Genomic DNA, 22,796 nt, shown 5'->3' with positions numbered 1-22,796 from the left:
TGTGTACACCCCTGGCTTGTAACACAGGCATAACAAATATTTGTATTTATTTGCAAATTGTTCTTACATTTTAGAAAGTATCCAACATACATTTAATATAGGTTGGATAAAAGTGCTATAGTAATGCTGTCCAAATATGTAGTCACATAGTTTATTTAACATATGCAGATACACAGATATTTTGTAACTGTATATATTCCATACCTGTACATGTACACCTACATGTATACATAGATGGATATAGTTGTTTTCAATACTTAGCAATGCAATTCCAACATTACTGTACACAGAAGACTACACATGGCAGCTTCATATTCATGAACAAAAGCCTCCAAGCTGACTTGGATATATTAGTCAGTAATGCTTACACATTTATGCACTCCACTGTAACCAATATAACCACACCAGTAGGTAGCATTCTAAGTGTGGTTAATTTATGAGTAACAGTGTATGGAACTTGATATCTGAAAATACATTAGCATTGCAAATAAAATCAAGTGTTATATGTGATCATATATGAAATGAGTATTGCAGTTATCACAGATGTCTCTGTGTATGAGACAAACATCTATAAAAAAAATAAAACTTAAATATTAAGCTAATACAGTTCATTAGTTACATAATATGTTCCCATTGGAACTAGAAACCTGAATAGATTCCTACCTTATAGGAAGAAGTAATACATAAAGATATTTATCTGTTGTTTCAACTCTCATCACCATCTCAGATGCATGTACAATATTGTGAGAGCGGTTTTAACTCTCCTCTCTTAACTTTTAATAAGTGAATCATATTGTCAGAGTAATTCCAATCATGAGAAGATTTTGTCCCATCAATTGCATTGTTCAATGGGTATTCTGTGATGGTGCAATTATTTATTACATGTCTAATATGTTTCAAATATATTTGTCTTGGGTTGTTCTTTCACATAGCTAAGACCATAATAGTGTAAAAATAGGCTACTTCAAATTATTCAAAAGGACAAACCAAGGGGTCCCCGATATATTCTCTTTCTTGTAAGGGGTCCTTGGCTGAAAAACAATTGATAACCTCTGCTTTAAAGCATCCAAAATCCTCAGACATTTTCCCTTTTTGAAAAATTGTACCTCTAACCAGTAAAGCACCAGGTCTGGAAGTGGGCCTACAGAAATTGAGGTCAGTGTAACGCCGTCTTGACTGTGGCTCTCTCCTACTGACACGGTTTTGCTCTGCACATTGTTCTTCAACATGTTTAACCGCCACAGCAAAGTTTTAAGAGACACAGAGGCTTAGATCAACAGGGTCACAGTGGTCCATCAGGCCTCTTCTCCAGACTGTACTCCTGGGTCCGCTTCGCCTTCCAGCCCAGCATCATCAGCAGGACGATGCCCATGACCTTATAACCCACCTGTAAGCCCAAGTACCTGCAGGGGTCAGACACATACATATAAATGATTGTCAGCAGTGATGTGGATGCAATGGAAGGCCTGAGAAGAAAAACTTCTGCTGATCCAATTCAATATAAATTGTTTTCTCTGGTGTATTTATGAGTCAGGAACAGGTGAAAACAGATCTTTTGGAAGGATAAGTTACTCAAAAATGTTCATCTTGGAAACAGGTGGAAAAAGAGAAAACAATTTAGATCACACTTAGAAAATGGATCAAGAGAATTATGTTTTTCTCACTTGCCTCTCAGGGCTGCCGTAGCATAGTGTGTATGTGACATGTGACATGTGTTCCGAGTGATTAGTTTTCTAACCGGTTCCTCAAGATGTCGTTGTCATAGTAACCACAGCTAAACTTCTTTCCACACACACGCTTCCACCAAATACATGATGTATCAATGGCAGTCCCGAAGAGAGCAGGAGCGGGTAGCCAGGCTGAGGGAGAGACAGAAAGAGTGTAAAATAGTTCCATCCCTATGTGGTTGAGCTCGAGCCACTAGAGGGCAAACCAACATTTGGTTCAAAGTACTGAGAGTTATGTTTAATTGCAATCAATCTATTTTGTTGTAGCACCCAATTTCAGCACAACAGCCCAGTGAAACTTAACTGTACGGAGCCCTTAGGTGTGTAATATTAAATAAATATTTCTAAATTAATCAAAAGGAATATACAAGTTAACCAATCATTTGAGAGACATTAGTAAAAACATATGAAAGGTTATTTCAATTATTTTAATATGTTTTATGAGAGTTATTTTATATTTCATAATAGAAATTTATATTTTCAAAATAACAATTTTCAATTTGTTTTTTATTCATAATAGCAGTTTTTCCATTAATACTTTTATTTTATGTCAAAAAATTGTCACCGTTCATAATATCACATTTTATGTGAATATGAAATACAAATGAACTATAAGAATATAAATCAGTTAAATTTGAATAATTTCTTAAATTTCTACATAATTTATTGGTTTATTACTGTATTTTACACAATTTATTCATCGGATTATTTATTTCAGAATATTATATTTATATTAAAACAATTAGTTACAGAATATGTTCCCATTGAAAATAGAAACCTGAATAAATTCCTACCTTAAATAATATATTGAGTTAAATTTGCATAATTTATAGTATCATTTTTATCATTTTACTTTAAGTTATTCATGGGATTATTTATTTCATTATGTATTTTTATTCATTTATTATTGGACACTGGGTCTCCATAAAACGGTGAACTTCATTGAGTTTCAAAATAATAACTGTGAGCTTGGAGGACATTTTGGGATTTTGAGGCTCTATTGGGCACTTTGACAAAAGGAAGCGTATCAACAATGGAATAATTACTTATTCACACGAGTATAGCACTACACACAAACAGTATTTGTGTCTTGACTTACCTAATACTCTCATGAGTAAAAATTGAATTCCTATAGCAAATGACTTGTCTTCGGAGGGAACACATCTGAAATTAACAGGAAAAGAAATTAGAAGTCAACATGTGTGGCATTTACTTTCCATTCATTCTTAGCTCTCCTACATTAAGGACTTAGCTCATTCTTTTATTAACTTTTGTTTTTGAGTTTTTATGAACTTCAAGAAGAGCCTTTCACAGACTGTTAAAAACAAGACCAGCTCAGTGTTTGACTGTTGCAGTCACTGGGGGGGAAGTTACGATATAAACTGAAAACCTTTTAAGAATTAGAGCCTTAAATTGTGAAGGAGGTCGACACTGGAGAGGTAAAGATGTGTTGGATACAACAGTCGTGTGGTCACATTTTCATATATTTAACATACGTTTTGTTAAAAACAGAGGATACTAAGTCAATGCTATGTCATCTTACACAGTATTTGTAGACAACTAGGTTAAAACATAAGGTTCATAAATTCATTAGTAAGTGTTTACCACGGAGGAAAGGCGGATTATATCATCCATTTGATCAGTTTTGGTAATTTAGAATTTATTTTGAATATATAACAAAAGAATATGCGAATATACTGCAATACATTGTCATCCTTTCTTACCTGAGCACCATCATGTACATGGGGTTGTGAGTGAGGCAGGCGATCAGCGACGCCAGAGAGATGACAAGGATGACGGGGAGAAGAAGATGTGGGCAGTTGTTTGGACAGGGTGCAGGACGGGCATTTCTCTGGCTCCCAGATATACACCTGCAGTTGGTATATAGCTGTATCCAAAAAGAAAGCATAGAGAATATTATTGTTGTCATCTGTGCAAAGAAAAAGAACAAAAACCTTTTGCTTTTGTTATGTTGATAAGTATCACAGCACCACAACTGCTGTGATACTTACTGAAATACGCTAAATCCCTTTTTGCCAAGTGTCAGATGAGAAGATTGACACGGCTCTCGTGTCTTTGTGAAGAATATGAAGCTAGAATGGTCGTAAGCCTGCTCGCTTAGCTTAGCCTGGAAACAGGGTACCAAGGTTAAGAGATCCTGGTAAGCAGATTATTTTTCTTACTTTTGGACAGAGCTAAGTTTAGCATAGTGGTATCAATCTTCTAATGTAATTCTCGGCAAGAAAGAGAATAAGCATATTTCCCAAAATGTCAAAGTATTTATTTTTTGGTCAATGATTTTTTTTTTTTAAGCAAATTGAAATTAATTACTTTTTTTTATGAAAGCATGGACAGTATATGTACCTTACTTGAAACAAGAGTATCACATGTCAACAGTTTGAAAGGCTGGATTTTTGCAGCTGTTCTCACTGCTTCTAAACTCCTTCACTGCTTATATAGTGAGAGAAAAAAAGTTGTGGTGATCTATTTTCTAATTCTGAGCCAAATTGTTTTCTCTCCAGTGTTTATGACTTAAGAATAAAGGTACATCATGCATCTTGTGTTTAGAGTCCATGGGAAACTAAACTCACCTGGAAGAAAACATGAATGTTTTTATTTCTATCTAGAACAGGGGTGCCCAAAAGGTCGATCGCGAGTGTAACGATCGCGCACCGTTTAAAAAAAATATATATATATATATTCCCAAAAGGAACCCCGCGCCCCCTGCTTTTTTCTTGGTCACTTGGACCTCATCATTTTTTAAGTAGCTCGCAAGCCAAAAAAGTATGGGCACCCCTGATCTAGAACATGGGGTAGTGGTGCACTTCAGCCTCTTGTGGCCAAAATGAGTATTACAACAACAAACACCTGGCAAACCAGATAATCAGATATCAGATCTGAATTGAGAATCTTTTAAGTCATAAACGCAGGAGGAGAACACACACACACACACACACACACACACACACACACACACACACACACACACACTTAGAAAAGGGATCACCAGAATGTTTCTCACTTGCCACTCAGAGCTTCCATTGATTGATTGATTCCCCCTCAAATAACACCAAAATACAGAAATAGCTTATGAAAATGTAATCAGACCTTTGCCTGGCACCTGATTGAATTCCACAAGAAAGAGAAAATAAATTATTCTGAGAGACTTCATTAAGATAGCTGTACCCATCACTGTACCGCAGTATTACACAGCAGACTAAATGACTAATACTCTATTAGCAGTCACAAATCCACCCACTGGAAAATTATTCACAACCTGCGACGTCTTAATTCTGACATTTTTCCCTCTTAAGACACCTCCCATATGCTCTGTGATTAATAAGCATTGATCGGACATTGATTGTGAGCCACTTGTTAGCAACTGAGCAGCCTGTTCTGACTGCTCACACACTGGAAGCTCCTGGCTGATGAGAGACATTATGTATCGTGGATCTAGGATTTCATATAACTGCGGATATGAAATGTGTCATATTTAGACAATGCTTCAAGATGCTTGGATCTAATTTGGGTCTCAAATCTAGATCGGCATTTTAAGTCTCTTCCAAGTATCTACTTAACAGTACTTACTCCCTGAAGAGCAGATTTCTCTCAATGCAGCCTCTGCATTCCCTACAGCACTCTGCCCCTACACAGTTAAAGGTTAATTACACTATTACAGGATCATTTACAGATACTGTACTTGGAAAATAACCAAATACCTATTCCCATATCCCCAAACAGAAAAAAAGTTTGCTGAAAAAACAAATCTAATGTATACATTTTTTTTTTCTTTTCAATAAACTTATCTAGCATTCCCATCTTACAGAACATGATTACTCTGCATCTGGTAATTTCACTAATTACTGCTGATGAGTTATTGTACAATGTTATTCTAGTTTTTCACAAATACTTCCCAGATTAAAAAAGAAAATGCAGCCAAAAGTTAAGTTTCATTTATACAGGCCTATCACAAGCATGTCTTAAAGGGATAGTTTGGATTGTTGGAAGTGGTGTTATATGAGGTTCGTATCCATAGTCGGTGTGTTACCTACAGTGGATGGCAGTCGGCACGCCCCCAGTTTGGAAAAGCACACAGGAGTACCAGCACGTCAGCAAATACTGCTGTGGACGGGGGCAGAATCAAAACATATTTTAACCAGCTAAAAAAAGTCAATATCAGTTTAAGTGTAGACTATATTTAGAATATTTTCACCTTGCCGTCAGACAGCCCTTTCCGACGGCGAACTGACGCTGTTACATATGCTCTCTTATCAAAGCAACCAGACTCCCTTGACAAAAACAGTATCTGAACTAACCCTTTAAAATATCAAAGTCCCAAAGTAACAAAAACAAAACTAACCATTCCAGGTAGCGGTAGACAAGCAACTTCCATGACCTGTGAGTTAAAATGACTGATTACGGAGCATTTTTTTAAAGCGGTAAAAATATTCTAAATATAGCGTACACTTAAACCGATATAGATTTTTTTTAGGTGCTGCTGATGCTGTCCACAGCTGTTTCTCCAACCTAGGGGCGTGCAGTGGTTTTCAACCTTTCTGTGGCCAGGGCACACCAAAGACCAAGCCAAAATCTCAAGGCACACCTGTATTCATCCATCCATCCATCGTCTACTGCTTATCCGGGGTCGGGTCGCGGGGGCAGCAGCTCCAGTAAGGAACCCCAAACTTCTCTTCTCTGGACCATATCCTCCAGCTCCGACTGGGGGATCCCGAGGCGTTCCCAGGCCAGTGAGGAGATATAATCTCTCCACCGAGTCCTGGGTCTTCGCGGGGTCTCCTCCCAGCTGGACGTGCCTGGAACACCTCCCTAGGGAGGCGCCCAGGTGGCATCCTTACTAGATACCCGAACCACCTCAACTGGCTCCTTTCAACGTAAAAGGAGCAGCGGCTCTACTCAGAGTCTCTCACGGATGGCTGAGCTTCTCACCCTATCTCTAAGGGAGACGCAAGCCACCCTTCTGAGAAAACCCATTTTGGCCGCTTGTACCCGTGATCTCGTTCTTTCGGTCATGACCCAGCCTTCATGACCATAAGTGAGGGTAAGAACGAAGATCGACCGGTATATTGAGAGCTTTGCCTTCTGGCTCAGCTCTCTTTTCGTCACAACAGTGCTGTAAAGTGACTGTAATACCGCCCCCGCTGCTCCGATTCTCCGGCCCCTCACTCGCGAACAAGACCCCGAGGTACTTGAACTCCTTCACTTGGGGTAAAGGCTCATTCCCTACCCGGAGTAGGCAATCCACCGGTTTCCTGCTGAGAGCCATGGCCTCAGATTTTGAGGTGCTGATCCTCATCCCAACCGCTTCACACTCGGCTGCGAACCGATCCAGTGACTGTTGAAGGTCACAGACCGATGATGCCATAAGGACCCCATCATCTGCAAAGAGCAGCGATGAGATCCTCAGGCCACCGAACTGCAACCCCTCTCCTCCACGACTACGCCTTGATATCCTGTCCATGAAAATCACAAACAGGATTGGTGATAAAGCGCAGCCCTGGCGGAGGCCAACATTCACTGGGAACGAGTCCGACTTACTGCCGAGTATCCGGACACAACTCTCGCTTTGGGCGTACAGGGATTGTATGGCCCTCAGAAGTGACCCCCTCACCCCATACTCCCGCAGCACCTCCCACAGTATCACCCGGGGGACCCGGTCATACGCCTTCTCCAAATCCACAAAACACATGTAGACCGGGCGTATTCCCAGGCCCCCTCCAGGATTCTTGCGAGAGTGAAGCGTTGGTCCGTTGTTCCACTGTCCCAGACTTCCACGCAATGTTGAGGAGGCGTGTCAACCAAGACAGCCCCTCAACACCCAAAGCCTTCAGCATTTCTGGACGGATCTCATCAACCCCTGCGGCTTTGCCACTGTGGAGTTGTTTGACTACCTCAGTGACTTCCGTCAGGGAAATTGACGATGATCCCCATCAGCTTCCAGCTCTGCCTCTACCATAGAGGGCGTGTTAGTCGGATTCAGGAGTTCCTCAAAGTGCTCCTTCCACCTGCCCGATAACCTTCTCAGTCAAAGTCAGCAGGGTCCCACCCTTGCTGTACACAGCTTGGATGTTGTACCCGCTGATTTGCCTCTGCCATAACCCTAACCCATGGCTGCCGACCTTCTAGTCCTTAGGTACCCTGCAACTGTTTCCGGAGTCCTCCGGGATAACATAACCCGGAAGGACTCCTTCAGTCGGACGGCTTCCCTGACCACCGGGGTCCACCACGGTGTTCGAGGGTTACCGCCCCTTGAGGCACCTAAGACCTTGAGACCACAGCTTATCACCGCAGCTTCAGCAATGGAGGTTTTGAACATCGTCCACTCAGGTTCAATGCCCCCAACCTCCACAGGGATGTCTGAAAAGCTCCGCCGGAGGTGTGAGTTGAAGGTCTCCAGGACAGGGGCTTCCTACAGACGTTCCCAGTTCACCCACACTACCCGTTTGGGCTTACCAGGTCTGTCCAGAGTCTTTCCCCACCCCTTGATCCAACTCACCACAGATGGTGATCAGTTGACAGCTCCGCCCCTCTCTTCACCCGAGAGTCCAAAACATGCGGCCTCAGATCAGATGATACGATTACAAAATCGATCATTGACCTTTGGCCTAGGGTGCTCTGGTACCACAGTGCACTTATGAGCATCTTATGTTAGAACATGGTGTTTGTTATGGCCATTCCATGACTAGCACAGAAGTCCAACAACAAACGACCGTTCAGGTTTAGATCAGGGAGGCCGTTCCTCCCAATCACGCCTCTCCAGGTGTCTCCATCGTTTCCCACGTGTGCGTTGAAGTCTCCCAGCAAGACTACGGAGTCCCCTACTGGAGCCCCCTTCAGGGCTCCATTCAGGGTCTCCAAGAAGGCTGAATACTCCGAACTGCGGTTTGGGGCATAGGCACAAACAACAGTCAGAGTCGTCCCCCCCCCCCCCCCATAGCCCGAAGGCGTAGGGAGGCGACCCTCTCGTCCACCGGGGTGAACTCCAACGTAGCGGCGCTCAGTCAGGGACTCGTGAGTATCCCCACACCCGCCCGACGCCTCACACCTTGGGCAACTCCGGAGAAGAATAGAGTCCAGAGCCAAGACTGTGCGTAGATGTAAGCCCCACCAGATCCAACTGGTAGCGTTCCACCTCCCGCACTAGTTCCGGCTCCTTCCCCCACAGAAAGGTGACGTTCCACGTCCCCAGAGCCAGCCTCTGCTGCCCAGGTCTGATCTGTCGAGGTCCCTGACCATCACAGCGCACCCGACACCAGCGTTTTTTCCCATGAGTGGTGGGCCCACAGGATGGATGAATGGGAGGCACCACGTAGCTTCTTCAGGCTGTGCCCGACTGGGCTCCGTGGCAAACCCGGCTACCAGGCACTCGCTGTCGGGCCCTCCCTCCAGGCCTGGCTCCAGACGGGGGCCCTGGGCGTGGGGTTCCGTTGGGGGAATATACATGTCTATATGTATGCTGTCGGAACCTGTGGGAGTGCTGTCGGGGTTCCGGTGCGAGGGGGGGGTGCTGTCGGAGCTCCGGTACGTTTGATAATTTCCCACAGCACACTAGTACAGTGGTTGAAAATCACTGCTGTAGGTAATACTGGATTAGTACCTCATATAACCCCACTTCAAAAAAATCCAAGTGATCCCTTTAATAAATATCATATGTTTAATAAACAGTACACTTATGTCAAATATTATATTATTACACAACAAGGTATTTATACTGTTATACTGGAGGAAACCATGATCTGGTGCTTAGAGGAGGCACTGACCTGAACCCTGTGGGTGTTGTTGAGGTCTTTGGTGAAGTTGGTGCAGCCCGCATGGCAAGGAGAAATATACTCGACACCGTCAGAGCCACACACGGGGTTGAAGGCGCTGGGAGGGCAGGAGCAGTCTGAGTAGCACCTGTGGAGGCCAGAGAAAACAAGGTAATGCTAAGCTAATGTTTGAGCAGTCCATTTTTCATTTGCATGCCATTGCATTTGAGTGAACTACATTTTAGTACTTTATCACAACAATTACCAGCAGACACAGAAGGTGCAAGCGGGTGATTAGTTAATGCTCCCGTTTGGTGAATTTAGGAGAAATCAACAGATGCAAGTAGACAAAGTTAGTGAAAATAAACACCTAAATGTGTATGATGCACGTTTTATTTTCCACTAGTATGAAAGACATGTTATGGAAGCCAAATAGCCCACACTCTCAAAATTGACATTACAAAGCTGAAACTATGTTTTTGTCTGTAGGGTCTCGCCTTAATGAAGTAAGTAAGTAAGAGAAATAAAGAAAACTGAAAGCATATAAAAAGGTAGTTACCGTGCTCGCTTAAACACTACACTGTAATAAGGTTTTGTTTTAGGCTGCTGTCAGATCATTTATAAAAAAAAGAAAACCCTGTGGACTTTTTGATCACTATAGGGCAATGTTTTTATGAGCGAGCCCCTGATTAGTTTGTATCTCGCAGGCACGCACACCCTGAAAGTTTCAGGCTATTCCACTGATCTACAGTTAGTGGTAGAAACATGCCAAGAAATGTACCAACGAAAGGCAGGGAAGAGGAGAACTGGTAACAGGCAAACATGGGTGGAAACAATGCAGGTTCCAAATTACTGACACAAACAGAGATGTATTTTCATCGTTAGGCATGCAGTTGGAAGTAATGTTGAAAGATAACATTGGCCTACTTTAGCCCAATTCTTGGACAATCTTTACTATAATTTGCATATTCATGAAGGCAAAAGCTAACAAAGGAATGGATTATACGGTTTCAAATATCCTGTATGTGTGTATGCACTGCTCCCAAGTACCATGAATCAGTATGAAAATGTACTCATATTTCAGATAGTTCAAAATGATTGCGTTATTGTTAGAATTGTGTATCAACTTGTGGGAATTGGTCCATAGTGTTAAAATACATGCATGTTATTATAGTGCCAAATAAAATACCAAACATTTACTTCCAAATGTTAACTGCTTTGACTTTCAAAACATTAATGACCTGCTAGGAAATGTAGGACCTTGAGGACTGTGAAGTGATTTACAACAGGCTGTTTCTTGATTATCGGAGCAAGTAATTCACATAAACTATGCTGGCTGTTTGTGATTCAAACAATAAAAGTCCCAAAACCTAAACCCCTCTTTTGAGAAACAATCATGCTGTAAGAATGACCCACTCCACTCACTCACTCACCCATGCTGTCCAATGTGGTTGACCTCTGAGACATTCTGTGTGGGACAGCCCATGAAGAAGAGCGGGACACAGAGGAGGGTGGACATGGTCAGCATGGCCACAGAGAAGCGCGGGATGGTCTTCAGAGAAAGACCCGCCCTCTTCATGATGATGCCTCCCATCAGCATCCCCACAGCTACTGCTGGCAGATTCACAGCACCTGGGAACCAGCGACAGCTTAGGGACCTCCACGTAAAGATGGAAATTATTGTCTGCTTAACCCTTGTGCCACACTAAGGACATTTTTTTGCATTTTAATTTAATTTTCTAATTTTGGAAGTTTAACCTCAGCGCCTATGATAAGTCTAGACCTTCAGACCCTTAAGGGTTATTTTTGATCCCACGGCCATTACAGTATAAAATCATGCGTTCCATTATATCAGGCTTATACCAGGTAGAGCCCTGGCTTTGAAGTTGTTATCATTGTTGTTATTTTCCACCAGATTGAGGCATTTTCTCACATTTACATGCCATTATCCTGGTTTCCTGCTCACAAAGCATGAACAGATATCATCAATGCTAATCATTGACATATTCTAGATTGTGAAAAAAGCATTTAGTATACAGAAAATAATTAGATTTGCATTTTTTATAAAAACAAACAGGAATATATAAACAAACAAAGGCATTTAAAAAATGTGTGAATATTTGGTAGTTATGAACAGGAATGATGTTAGTTAAAAGATTTAACAGTAAAAGTGGAAAATAATATGAACATATAATTGTATGGCCTCTAAGGACATCAGAGCAACTTTTTCCAAAAGGGATGCACAAGGGTTAATATGTCCAAAGGGTTTCCTGCACATGATATGCCATTTCACTTGTTTTCTGACACCCTGACACAAATGACAGACACAGTCTGTAAATACATGCAATGTTGCAAAGGAAACAAACCCAAATACAATTTTCATCTTGAAAATGTACTCTTTGGGAAGTGGACATAGTGCGAGAGCTCTGACTATTAAAGGATTTTAACAGATTGTGTCATTTCACTTCCAGAGTTCATAAAAATGGTTTAATGTAAACCATGCAGTACATATATTATGCAACAGCTGGCATTGATTGCAAGCACTGAAAGGGCAAACGTAATCTATTATAGTATCTTTTCCTGAAGTCCCATCTTTATGTTTGCACTCTACCTACCTACTAGCAGGCTGCTGTAGGAGGCTGACGCACTGTACTGTCGCTCCAGAAACTTGTTGAGGAACGTAGCGAGACCTGCGATCACTGAGGAGAAGCAGCACTGGGCCAGGACCAGCATTAGGAAGAGAGGGCTCAACAGGAGGTGGACAAACATCCTGGGAAACACTGACACCACACAATCACACACACACATACACACACTTCAGTAAAAACTCTTTTCCGTGACAGAACATGTCAACAATATAAAACTATGTTTGAGTCAGTTTGTGAATGTAGTCTTTATACAATAAACTTACTTTTCAGGAAATCAAGTAAAGAGCTATCTGGCTTTTTGAAGTCATCACTGATGTCAGTTTCACTTCCAATCACCTGGAAAATAACATACAGGATAAACTTTGTGTGAAGACCAAATATGTGCTGTGTAATGAATATAGGGGCATTTATGTAATACAGTTGTACCAATTAATAAAAGAAAACCGGACAGTGTGAAATGTGGAGGATCACTTGCAAAAATCACATTTTACTTATTCATCAGTTATAACCTCAAAAGTGTATTCTTACCTGCCTTTCCCCCACTGATGTACACCCACATTGTGATCAGATGACCTCTAGTAACCCTTTCTCAACACCGGCCGAAATGTTCCAAATGTTTTAAACCGATTTTAAAGTGGATATTAAGTAACACTCTTTACAACAACAACCAGGCAAAGTCCTGGACAAAGTTGGAAGAGACTAAATGTAGTTTCACAAAACACATTGGAGACAGAATCTGGCTTGTTCTTATCTATGACTCATGTGTTCTGCAGATTGTTTTTAAAAAAGGTCAAAAATAAAGTAAAAAACAGTTCTTGGAAATTAAAATGTGTTCAGCGACATGAAGTCAGTTATGTGGAGTTACATGAGCACTCTTGTTTTGGGCCTAGATGGTGGGTAAAAGTCAAATGTAATGTTGACATAATGCCAGTAGGTGTCAGTAAAACAGATAATGTATGGATTACTAAAGCGGCCTACTGGTGTCAGGGCCCCTCTGGCCTTAATCTACAAAATGTCACTCAAGAGACACATTCCAACCAGGAAGTGACTCAAAATGACCACAGAGACCAAACAAAACACCTGCAAAGAGACTCACAACTATGAAAAAGGGGCAAAATAATCACAAAAGACACACAAAACAATCAAACAAAAAACAAACCGACTACAAAAAAGGGGTAAACAACCCCCAGACACACAACTATAAAAAGACAGAAAATTATCACAAAGAGAAAAAAAACAACCACAAAGACACAAAAATTAACACAAGATAACTATAAATAGACACAAAACATTAAAAAGAGTCTTGCTCCTATGTGGCGAGACGGTGGGTCCATTTGAATAATTGTCTCAGAATACAGCCATGCCACAGATCCAGTACATTCAATGAACGTTTAGTCATAAAACAGGACGGCTTTGTTCTGAAAGATCTCTGAGTGAGACTTACATTATCTTCTGAAGGCATTTTACGAGGGAAGAAGAAGTAGGGGATGGAGGTGATAAACAGGCAGCCAGCGGTGATGAGCAGGCCCATCCACCAGGCCCCGACCCAGCGGGGATCAGTCTGTCTCAGCTCCAGTTCAGTTCCTGCACCAAACAGTAGTGAACACTAGTCAGCAGACGCAACAGTGAACAATCCTGCTGTAACCCATCTATAAAATAACTTTGGATGGATGGAACTTTTTATTACCAAAACCAGTTTTGTTCACGTCCACATAGATCCGCAGCGTGACTGAGCCCAGCAGGTATCCAATGGCAGGCCCAAATACAGAAACTGTAAACAGGATGGCTGTGAATGATAAAGAGGCTGTGAGACAGAGTTTCTGAAGTACTGCTGAGCGGTGTCATTTTCTTGCCAAAGTCAAGTTTCCATCTTTTTTTGTGTCTTTTTGTGTTCACGTGCCTTTATTCTTTGACAAACTAACATTTTGTGTGGGTCCATTTTGGCTTCTATGCATTAATATCCCTGAAAAAAACAAGGATCCACCTGCAAAGCACAACATCAGTGCTGCTCTGAATGTTTGAGATCCAATCAGGTTTAGTCTCGTTACTACGTTTCCTCACTGCTGTGACCGTGGATAAAGGGTCTGAAAACAAATCATGAAAAGCTGCAAAGATGTTATCAAAGCATTATGAATGACTAATACCAATGTCAGCTAAGGAGAGTCTTTTTTCAGTCATCTTGTTTGAACTTGGTAGCTGTGAGTTCAGGTTTCCAGCTGCTGAACATTTTAGTGATGTGATGCTAACTGTACCATGCTCCTTACTGAGGTCTGTTTAACGTGTGTAATGTAGTAGACAGGGATTGAAAGTGACTACATTCAGAGCTCAGACTCTCACATTGATCTAGCTTGTCCAAACAAAAAAGTGGATGTACATTTATGGGTAACAGATATAAGTGCAGCACTGAAAAGGAAAAGACAACAGCTGCAAACGAAAACAAATGTAGGACAAGGAGAGAAAACTTCATCAAATTAGTGGAGAGAAATTAAATGTTTTGAATGTTTTTACACTACAACATTGTGCACTGTCGTGAATTGCCAGTGAAACAATTTTCTTTTTCTTTTTCCTGTGTATTGTATTGAGTTTTAGTGGGAATAAGTTTTGTACTGTTCTGCATATTTGAAATAAAAAAAGAATTCTAAAAATAAAGTTTTGATGTGACCAAATTAAAAACTTGTTTCTGAGCTCAAACATTTTATATAACTTTCTTCACAAGTTAATGAACAAAATCATTGATTTCTGTTTTGCCTGAGCAGAAAGAACAGTAAAGTAAATAGAAATATATTTAGACTAGATTAAAGAGGTCAGATTTCTCTTTCATTTTGACTAAAAAAGAGCAAATTTGCTGCATATCAGTTTTGCTATCTGGGATGTGAAACCTTTGAACCTGGATACCTGGAAACCAATTCCAATTTGACAAAATACTGAGGTTACATTTCTGTGTATTAAAAAGCTTTTCAACATGCAGGCTTGCAGAATCACCCATGATAACACAGTGAACCTCAGATTGTGTTCTCTGTATCTAAACTAATCAATCTACCTCTGAACTACAGGCCATTCACCTATATATAGAGGAGAGTTGCCGGGTCCAGCAAAATCATCTATGTAGGAAATCCCAAAGGGCTGGATGGGCACGGAGCCCACGCCGAAGAGCAGCTGAGCGCTGGCCATAAGCAGCCACAGGTTGCTGGTGTCGGCCAGACGGCGGGTCTCGTCGCGGCCACAAGACTCCAGGTCACTTGAGTTCCTTTGCTGGTTGCAAATGTCATGGCGGTCTGGATCACAGTGGGGGAGAGAGGGAAGGAGAAGGGGGAATTAAAGTTAATGACAAGCCGGTGGATGCAGAACTCCTTTCATTTCCTAAAACTTCTACTTTGTCTGGGGGCAAAATTAAAGAGGAAAGAGGGAGATTGTTATTACAAATTAAATGCCCTCTAGGCTTTAGTCTAATTAACTTTCAGCGAGTGCATAAAACAGATTATAAATTTCCTTTTGATTTATGATGAGTTCAGCTGGAGAGCACCAGCAAGACTTTCTAAATATTGCTGCAGAGTACAGAAAGCCAAACAGCAAGTACTTGTTTGACTCCTGCTGAGTGCTATGGAGCCTTAGCTGAGAAGATGCCGCAGCTTTGTAGACGAACCCCTTAAGTAAAGTCTCATAAATTGCATTGATATATTTGTACATTCACGAGTCCCCTGCTCTGGACTGAGTCACGCTAGCTGTCACAGCGGTGCCAGTGGAGATATTCAACTTACTGTTTAGAACAGAGTCGTATTCGTAGGGCTGGGATACAAAGTGAGTTAAGGTCAGCATCATGGCGCTGACAGCCATCAGTAGTCCTCCGATTCCAATGAAGAGAGGACGGTGGACCCGATTTCCAAAGTAGCTCACAAACACGATCAGCACACTGTTACTGACCTAAAAGAGAGACACACACACACACACACATGCTTCACAGAGGAGCCAGACGGAGCATTTCCTCCCTTTTCAAACCAATCCTGTCACACTTAGTGCATTAAGTTGCAGGTCTCACAGTTTGCCAACATTACTAATGGACTCTCAAAACCAAATATGGAAGTGGCCAAGGTTGCACTGTAATCCAAAATGAGCAGGGTCTGCACACAAGCCAGAAATGTTCAAAATGAATGTTTAAGAAATATAGAATTCAATAATTTTCTCAAAATCTAATCAAATTTGTAAAAGACAAATATGCCTTTCTCAGAAATGTAAAGTGTGCAAGTAGACAAAATGTATAGTACTAATAATATATATATATATATAATAATAATGTCCTACTGAATAACATGTGACACTAATTTCATGTTTGTAAATGTAAATGCTTTATTTAGAATCTTAAATGTATGCGTGACAGATGGCAAGTTGTACGTTATTATCAGGCTAAGATGCATTAAACTTAAATCCCTATGAATAGGAAATAAACCCGCCTGTACCCATGCTGATTGGTTGTTGTGCGAGGGTGGTCCATTAGACCAGAGTGGATCTTAGATAAGACAAGATCAGAAGAAAAAAAAAGCTGAGAATAAGATCTCTTAAATCACAGGAGAAGCCCAAGTGCAGTCTGTCAAGATCCAAGCTGCAACATAAATAAAATAAATAAATAAAAAGTTGAAAATCTAAACAAAGTGATTTAATTCAGGACTGGTCATAACTACTGGAAACCTGAAAACACATTTATCCATGTGATGTATTGCATCTTATCATTTCCTCGACCCCACGTAAGCGTAATAAAACTGTTCCAAAATACTTGAGTGTGGCTTGAATCCAGGAAGTGTGATTGTGATATGTTGCATGTTCTCCAGTTCCTCCTTTGTCATCGGTATCCTTGAAATAAAGTGATCAGACCTCAGGCTGTGTGACGGTGTTATTGTTGGCTCCTACCTCGTGGAGAGAGGAAATGGTTCCTGAGGAGTAGCTGCTGAGGCCGTAGCGTCTCTCGATTGTGCTGATGGTGCTCTTGAAGCAGGCGCTGTACAGCAGCTGAGACAACTGCAGGAGGCTGTGGCACAGGACAAACATCTAGGACAGACGGACATTACAGGAGGCTTGAGTCTCGAAAACAGGTTGTAGTCATACAATAAATGTCTACTGTCTTTTGTGCCATTTTCAGCTGCAAGAGACACTTTACTGCACTCTCATAGAGGCAGAAGAAACTCAACATTTTAAACATTGGCCCTGTTGACACCTGGCATTAACAGGCGTGAGACACATCGCCTCCAGTTGATTGCATGATTTTGCCTCTTTGACTTTTTCTTCACATTCAGAGATCAACTGGACGTGCTCCCAGTGATCTGGAAGAGCCGTTCTGTGCCTGTGTGTCAGGAGGCACACACACGGAGACACAGACACACACACACACACACACACACAGACACACACACACAGACACACACACACTTGCTTGGGGGGGTCATAAACACATGAATGATGCTGAAGATATGAGCTGAGGAGTGAATTTGTTAAGAAAACAGTGATAAATCCAAGCTCTCAGTTTGTTTACCTGGCTGCCAGGTTAGCCGGGGGAGAATAAACTTTGTGTTTGACTCCGAACAGTTAATGCTCCCATTAAAGTTTGGCTGTAGATGTTTTTACACTGTTGCTAATATCTCCTCATATTTTCCTCACTTTGCATCAAATAGATCCATTTGCTCAGGCATGCAAAGAGCCTCTTTGTTTTTTTTATTTATATTCAAACAAAAAGTTTTGGTGCACAAGTGTTTCTTTAACCACGACTTCAGGTCAATTTAAAGTCGGATTTATGTTTTTATTGCAGATAGGGCTTGATGTAAAAACATGTTTCAGAGACAATTCTCTGAATAGTTGGCTTTAACATTGGAAACACATAATCCATTAAAGTGCAAAACTTCACCATTAGTTTGAGAAACTGCAAAAACAGTTTTCTCGCTCCCAATCAATATTAATGGTAGAACACAGCCGGACGATTTTTCTTGATGAAGGGATATTGGAAAGTGTTGAAACTTTGAGATAATAGTCATTGAGTATTTAAAATGCTGGAAAGAGACAGCAGCAATACAACTGGTGCTGAATGCTTCAGTGAGTCAACACCGTGTCACACTGTGAAGACGCAGGGTTTAATATTTATCCACACTGTTAATACAAGTGATTTAAAAGGCTATTTGATGTTCAGGAACAGAAACGTTGTTATGCAGAGCTGGATCCTCCTCGGATAATGTACTTATTTATCTTTTTTGAACACTCTCAGCTCCCTCTGTCTGGATGCTATTGTCCCAGCCTTCAAGCCTGCTGCGAGGGGAAGAATTGAGGGAAGTTCACACTTGAATTTCAAACGCTTTGATTTCAGGGACACGTGTTGTAGCTGTGACGCTGGACATAAATATTTTTGCTACGACAAATGCCTGACCTACTTGGTAAAAATTAAATTAAATAAAAAGGGAAAAGTTAGGTGTTTGCATTCTCCCAGGACACTTGAAAGAAACTAAAGCCACATCACCTCCCTTCATTGTGAAACAAACATAAAAAGGTTTTGCTACACAATAGCATCATGAACAAAAGGAGCATTTTAAAGAAATAGTTAAATATTCCTGGAAAATATGCTTATTCAATTTCTTGCATAGAATTGGACAACAAGAATAAAACAGCAAGCAGACTGGAAACATCTAGCGTGGCTATAAATCTGAAGGTAGGAAATCCAATGTACAAGCACCTCTAATGCAAGCTCACTAATACTAGCCTTATACTGAACGGACAAATATATAAATATATATATAGCCAGGTTTCAATTAAAATGTATCGCAAATTGTAACCAAACTTTCTATCCAATCCTGTAAAGCGCAATTATTAGGCGTTGGCTCATGGGGATGAGGAGTAGCTGGCTCCAATTGTCCACTCGGAAAACCATTATACCATTGCAGAAGAACAAGAAGACGTAATTAAAGAGTCCAACATCAAAAAAGGTGGACAACTTTGTAGAAAACTCAATGGAAATAGGACATTGTATTGGTTTTTAATGCATCAGAGGAAGGTTACATCAGATCTGCGTGGAGCGGCTTTAATCAGCGGAGCAGCAGCTTCAGTGGACGTTGTAGGCACATGCAAAAAGCATATAAAAACCAGTGGCTTGAAAATGCATCTTATGAGAGTGCTATCAAACTTCTTACCTAACACTCAGCAAGAAAGTGAAAAGGTGTATTCCCCAAAATGCTCAACTACCGCTTGAACTCTACGACACAGTCCCAAGCGTGATACACGTGCACTGAGGTGAGGAGTAAAGCAAACTGAATCTTTCTTATCCCATTGTTCGGGATGTAAACATTGTGTGCCCCTGAGCAGAAACTTGGCTCGGATGTTGGCAGAGGCATCCATAAAAGAGAATGTGATGGTGTAACCCGGGCGCACACTGGGTGTAGCCTACAGCAGATAAGTACAACGCTGTTGAAAAAAACAAACAGAATGTCCTGATGAAACTGAGCAAATACTGTACGGTGTACGGCTTGTACTGGTGTCAAGAAAAGACGGATGAATATGATCGCTCCCTGTGAAACTGTTGTTTACAGGCTAGCCCTGGAGCGATTGGGTTTCATGTGAAAAGCAACTTGGACAATTTCCTAATATTTCGTTGCAACTGCTTGACAGGAGGTCAACAGTAATCAAGAGTTCTGGCGTTAAAGTTTTACAATTTAAAAGCTCTGCTTCCACTTCTCACCGCTGTAGGAATGACTCCCAGAAATTGCATGCTGACACATTACCTGCTGCTTGGTCTGCTTTGATTCAGAACTACTCCCATTATGTAAATATACCGTTATATAGCTTTGAACTTCAGGTTCATTCATACTGTGCAGGAATGGTGAAAGTTCACTGTGAAGTCTCAATTCGACTGATGTGATCATGTCTGTTTCACCGTCCTCCACCCTCTTTATATTTGTACAACTTGGTTTCAATAGAGCGGGGGCTTTAAAGTGAAGACTTAAATTGATAAACAGGAGAAGAGTTGCAGTAGCTGGACACACAGCAGTCTGTGAGAATTCTTGAGGTAAACACTAAACATTATTCAGAGAAACCTTTACCTTCTGGAAATGTAAAAGTTGCTCAAGTGGTCTCCTCCAAACTTTCAGAGCACAGGTGTATTAGTCAGGCTTCATTCACACAACACCAATGAAGAAGACATGTCATTTCTCGCCAAGTATGCTGCAACGTGGGGTTTTGCGTCATTATTACTCACAGCTCTGGAACAAACCATTTCTCTTCCATTATTGCCATGCAGTGAAGTACAAGTGGTCCTTTTGTCACTCAGTAGGTGACATTTAGGCCACGAGTCAGTGTTCAGTGAAACTTTTAGTATTGGAGCCAGAGGTGCACTGGGTACAGCTGCCAAACACATAAAACCCTTTGTCAAAACTGACTCACCGATGTATTTAATGACAGAAACACAAAACTGTCAACATTTATCTTCATCAAAGTCTATCTGAAGCACAGTGACATTTCTATGGAGGCGCAAAGTGTAGTCGACCTAGCGATTGACAGAAAATGTGTTCTTTTCTTCTGATAACTTATTAAGGCATTTGTCAAGCAAAAACATTCTGTGGTTCAAGGCTCTCAAGTGTGAGAAATTGCTGCTTTTCTTGTTCCTACATTACCGTAAATGTTATAGTCGGGGTTTTTGGATCATTTCACATTGGGCTCTAAAATATTAATGCTAATTTTACAGCAATTTCTGATGTTTTTCTGACGAACATCATGAAGATAATCGGCAGATTACAAGTGATTGTGAAAAGAATCAAGTTAGCAGTTGCAGAACTAGAATTTTCCTTTTGGTTCATTTTTCATAAATATAATTTGGCATTAGCCTGTAAAACACTTTATAACACAACAATTACAAAGTAATTAAACCACATTTTATTCCTGTAGAGGTTTGAGATTTGAGGTAATAGAAATATATTTTCTCCCAGAAAGTAAAGAGAAAACCTTTTCTTTCAAGTTATGTCAACTCAAGTTTTTGCACTATCGACAACTGAAATAAAAATATTTTTTTTGAGGTTTGAGGCACAACACTGTCATTATGAGAACTTGTTCATCTAAAAGGGGAGGCTCGGTTTACTCAACACTACACAGGAGACACAATGCTCAGGTTTTCTGCAGTAAAAATTACAATGAAACCACTAGTCTTTTTGTTTCTTCAGTATAATAATAATAATAATAATAATAATAATAATAATAATAATAATAATCATTATTATCATCATAATCATCATCATCAGTGTAACGTTATGTAATCTTCTAAAAGTAAATCTAGCTCATGATTACATAAACAATGAGGGAACAAGTGCTGCAGGTTAAAACAAGACATTTCATAGTAGTTATGCAGCCTGCTCGCCGTGTGCAGCTGCACTGGTGCCTACCTTTATGTTGCAGCAGAGCGTCCTCGGTTTCTTCATGTTTTTGGAGGAAAGTATGTCCATTAGTTCGGCTCGTGTGTTTTCTCACGCGCTCCACTGAGCTCGAAGAGTAGTTCGCAGCCTCTCGAGTCTTGTGTCAGAGGTTGTCTTTGTTTTCCCCCCGGTGAGCTGGACTGCTTTTTTATGACCGCCGGTGATGTAATTGGACTCAGCCCACAGCTCCACGCGCAAATGTTTTGAAAGTTGTGAATTGGGAACAGACAGCCCCCGCGCTGATTGGCTGAATCACGTACGCGCGAGCCTGTGCAACACTCACCTGTGACAGCAATGACTAAGCATGATATAAAAAAAATACATTGCCATTCAGGAAACATCGTTTTTAATATGAAGTGAGAAGCATCGTTTTAGTGAACCCCTGCTTTGTTCTTATGCTTCATTGATTGTGGTATGCGGCACGCTAATGAGTAGTGGGCCTAACGAGAGTCCACTGAGTGAACTCTTCAGTGTCAGAGTAGCTAAAGCTGCAGTATTTCTCTACATAATGTGTTAACTTATTCCAGGTGAGCGGGTGACTTCTTTTTTTCTTTTTACTAATCTTTGAACGTACATTTTATGGAAGCCCATTTCCGCCAATGAGATGGGGGATAAAAGATCCTGTAAGTCGTCATAATGAGAAACTTTCTCGAATATCTCAAAAATAATGAATTCGTATCTAACTCATTATTTTAAGTTACCAAGTCATTAGTTTGAGACATGAGGTCATCATTTTGAGAAACTGAGTCTTTATTTTGAGATACGGTTTGGATATAAGTCATTATTTTGCAATACTAAATCATTATTTTGAGAGTATATTATTTTAATATACAAAGTAAGATGAAATATTAATAAGTTCTAATCTTATTTCTTTCTTTTACGGGCAGAATTTGGCTTCCATACTGATGATCTTAAAGACAAAACCTTTAACCTGCTAAAGGCGATCGGCTGCGGCAATGTGTGGATATATGGGTAGCACAGCCAATAACAGTTTTCATGAATACTGAATATTTATTTATTTATTAGGTTTGTTGGCCTCCAAGTGGTTGAATTTAAACATATTAGGTAAACACTACTGGTAGTATGCAACAAGTTTTTCAGAGCAGACGCTCTGACTCGTCATAGCAGAAAAAGGGTGTCGCTAATAACACTGATGATGTTCTGTTGAAGTGTCCCATTAAACGATGACGGTGCGACAGTGAGTCAGCATGAACAATGACGGGCCCT

At 40.8% G+C, this 22,796-nt stretch overlaps 1 protein-coding gene across 1 annotated transcript; it reads right to left on the bottom strand.

The window, feature by feature from the left end:
* Window positions 1–137: 137 nt before the first annotated feature.
* Window positions 138–21,724, bottom strand: slco2a1 (solute carrier organic anion transporter family, member 2A1). Its single transcript, XM_029429292.1, has 14 exons — window positions 21,540–21,724; window positions 17,044–17,181; window positions 15,900–16,062; window positions 15,204–15,416; window positions 13,829–13,927; window positions 13,586–13,725; window positions 12,405–12,477; window positions 12,109–12,273; window positions 10,927–11,125; window positions 9,506–9,641; window positions 3,452–3,615; window positions 2,827–2,891; window positions 1,739–1,859; window positions 138–1,403 (listed from the first exon to the last, which is right to left on the bottom strand). Exons 1-14 carry the CDS (start codon window positions 21,597–21,599, stop codon window positions 1,283–1,285), a joined length of 1,857 nt encoding a protein of 618 aa, XP_029285152.1. The 5' UTR covers window positions 21,600–21,724; the 3' UTR covers window positions 138–1,282.
* Between the last annotated feature and the right edge of the window lie 1,072 nt (window positions 21,725–22,796).

Source organism: Cottoperca gobio, chromosome 4 (genome assembly GCF_900634415.1).
Source record: "Cottoperca gobio chromosome 4, fCotGob3.1, whole genome shotgun sequence".
NCBI lineage: Eukaryota > Metazoa > Chordata > Actinopteri > Perciformes > Bovichtidae > Cottoperca > Cottoperca gobio.
Note: the sequence above shows the minus strand (reverse complement) of the source record. Positions and strands in the feature narration are given on the sequence as shown.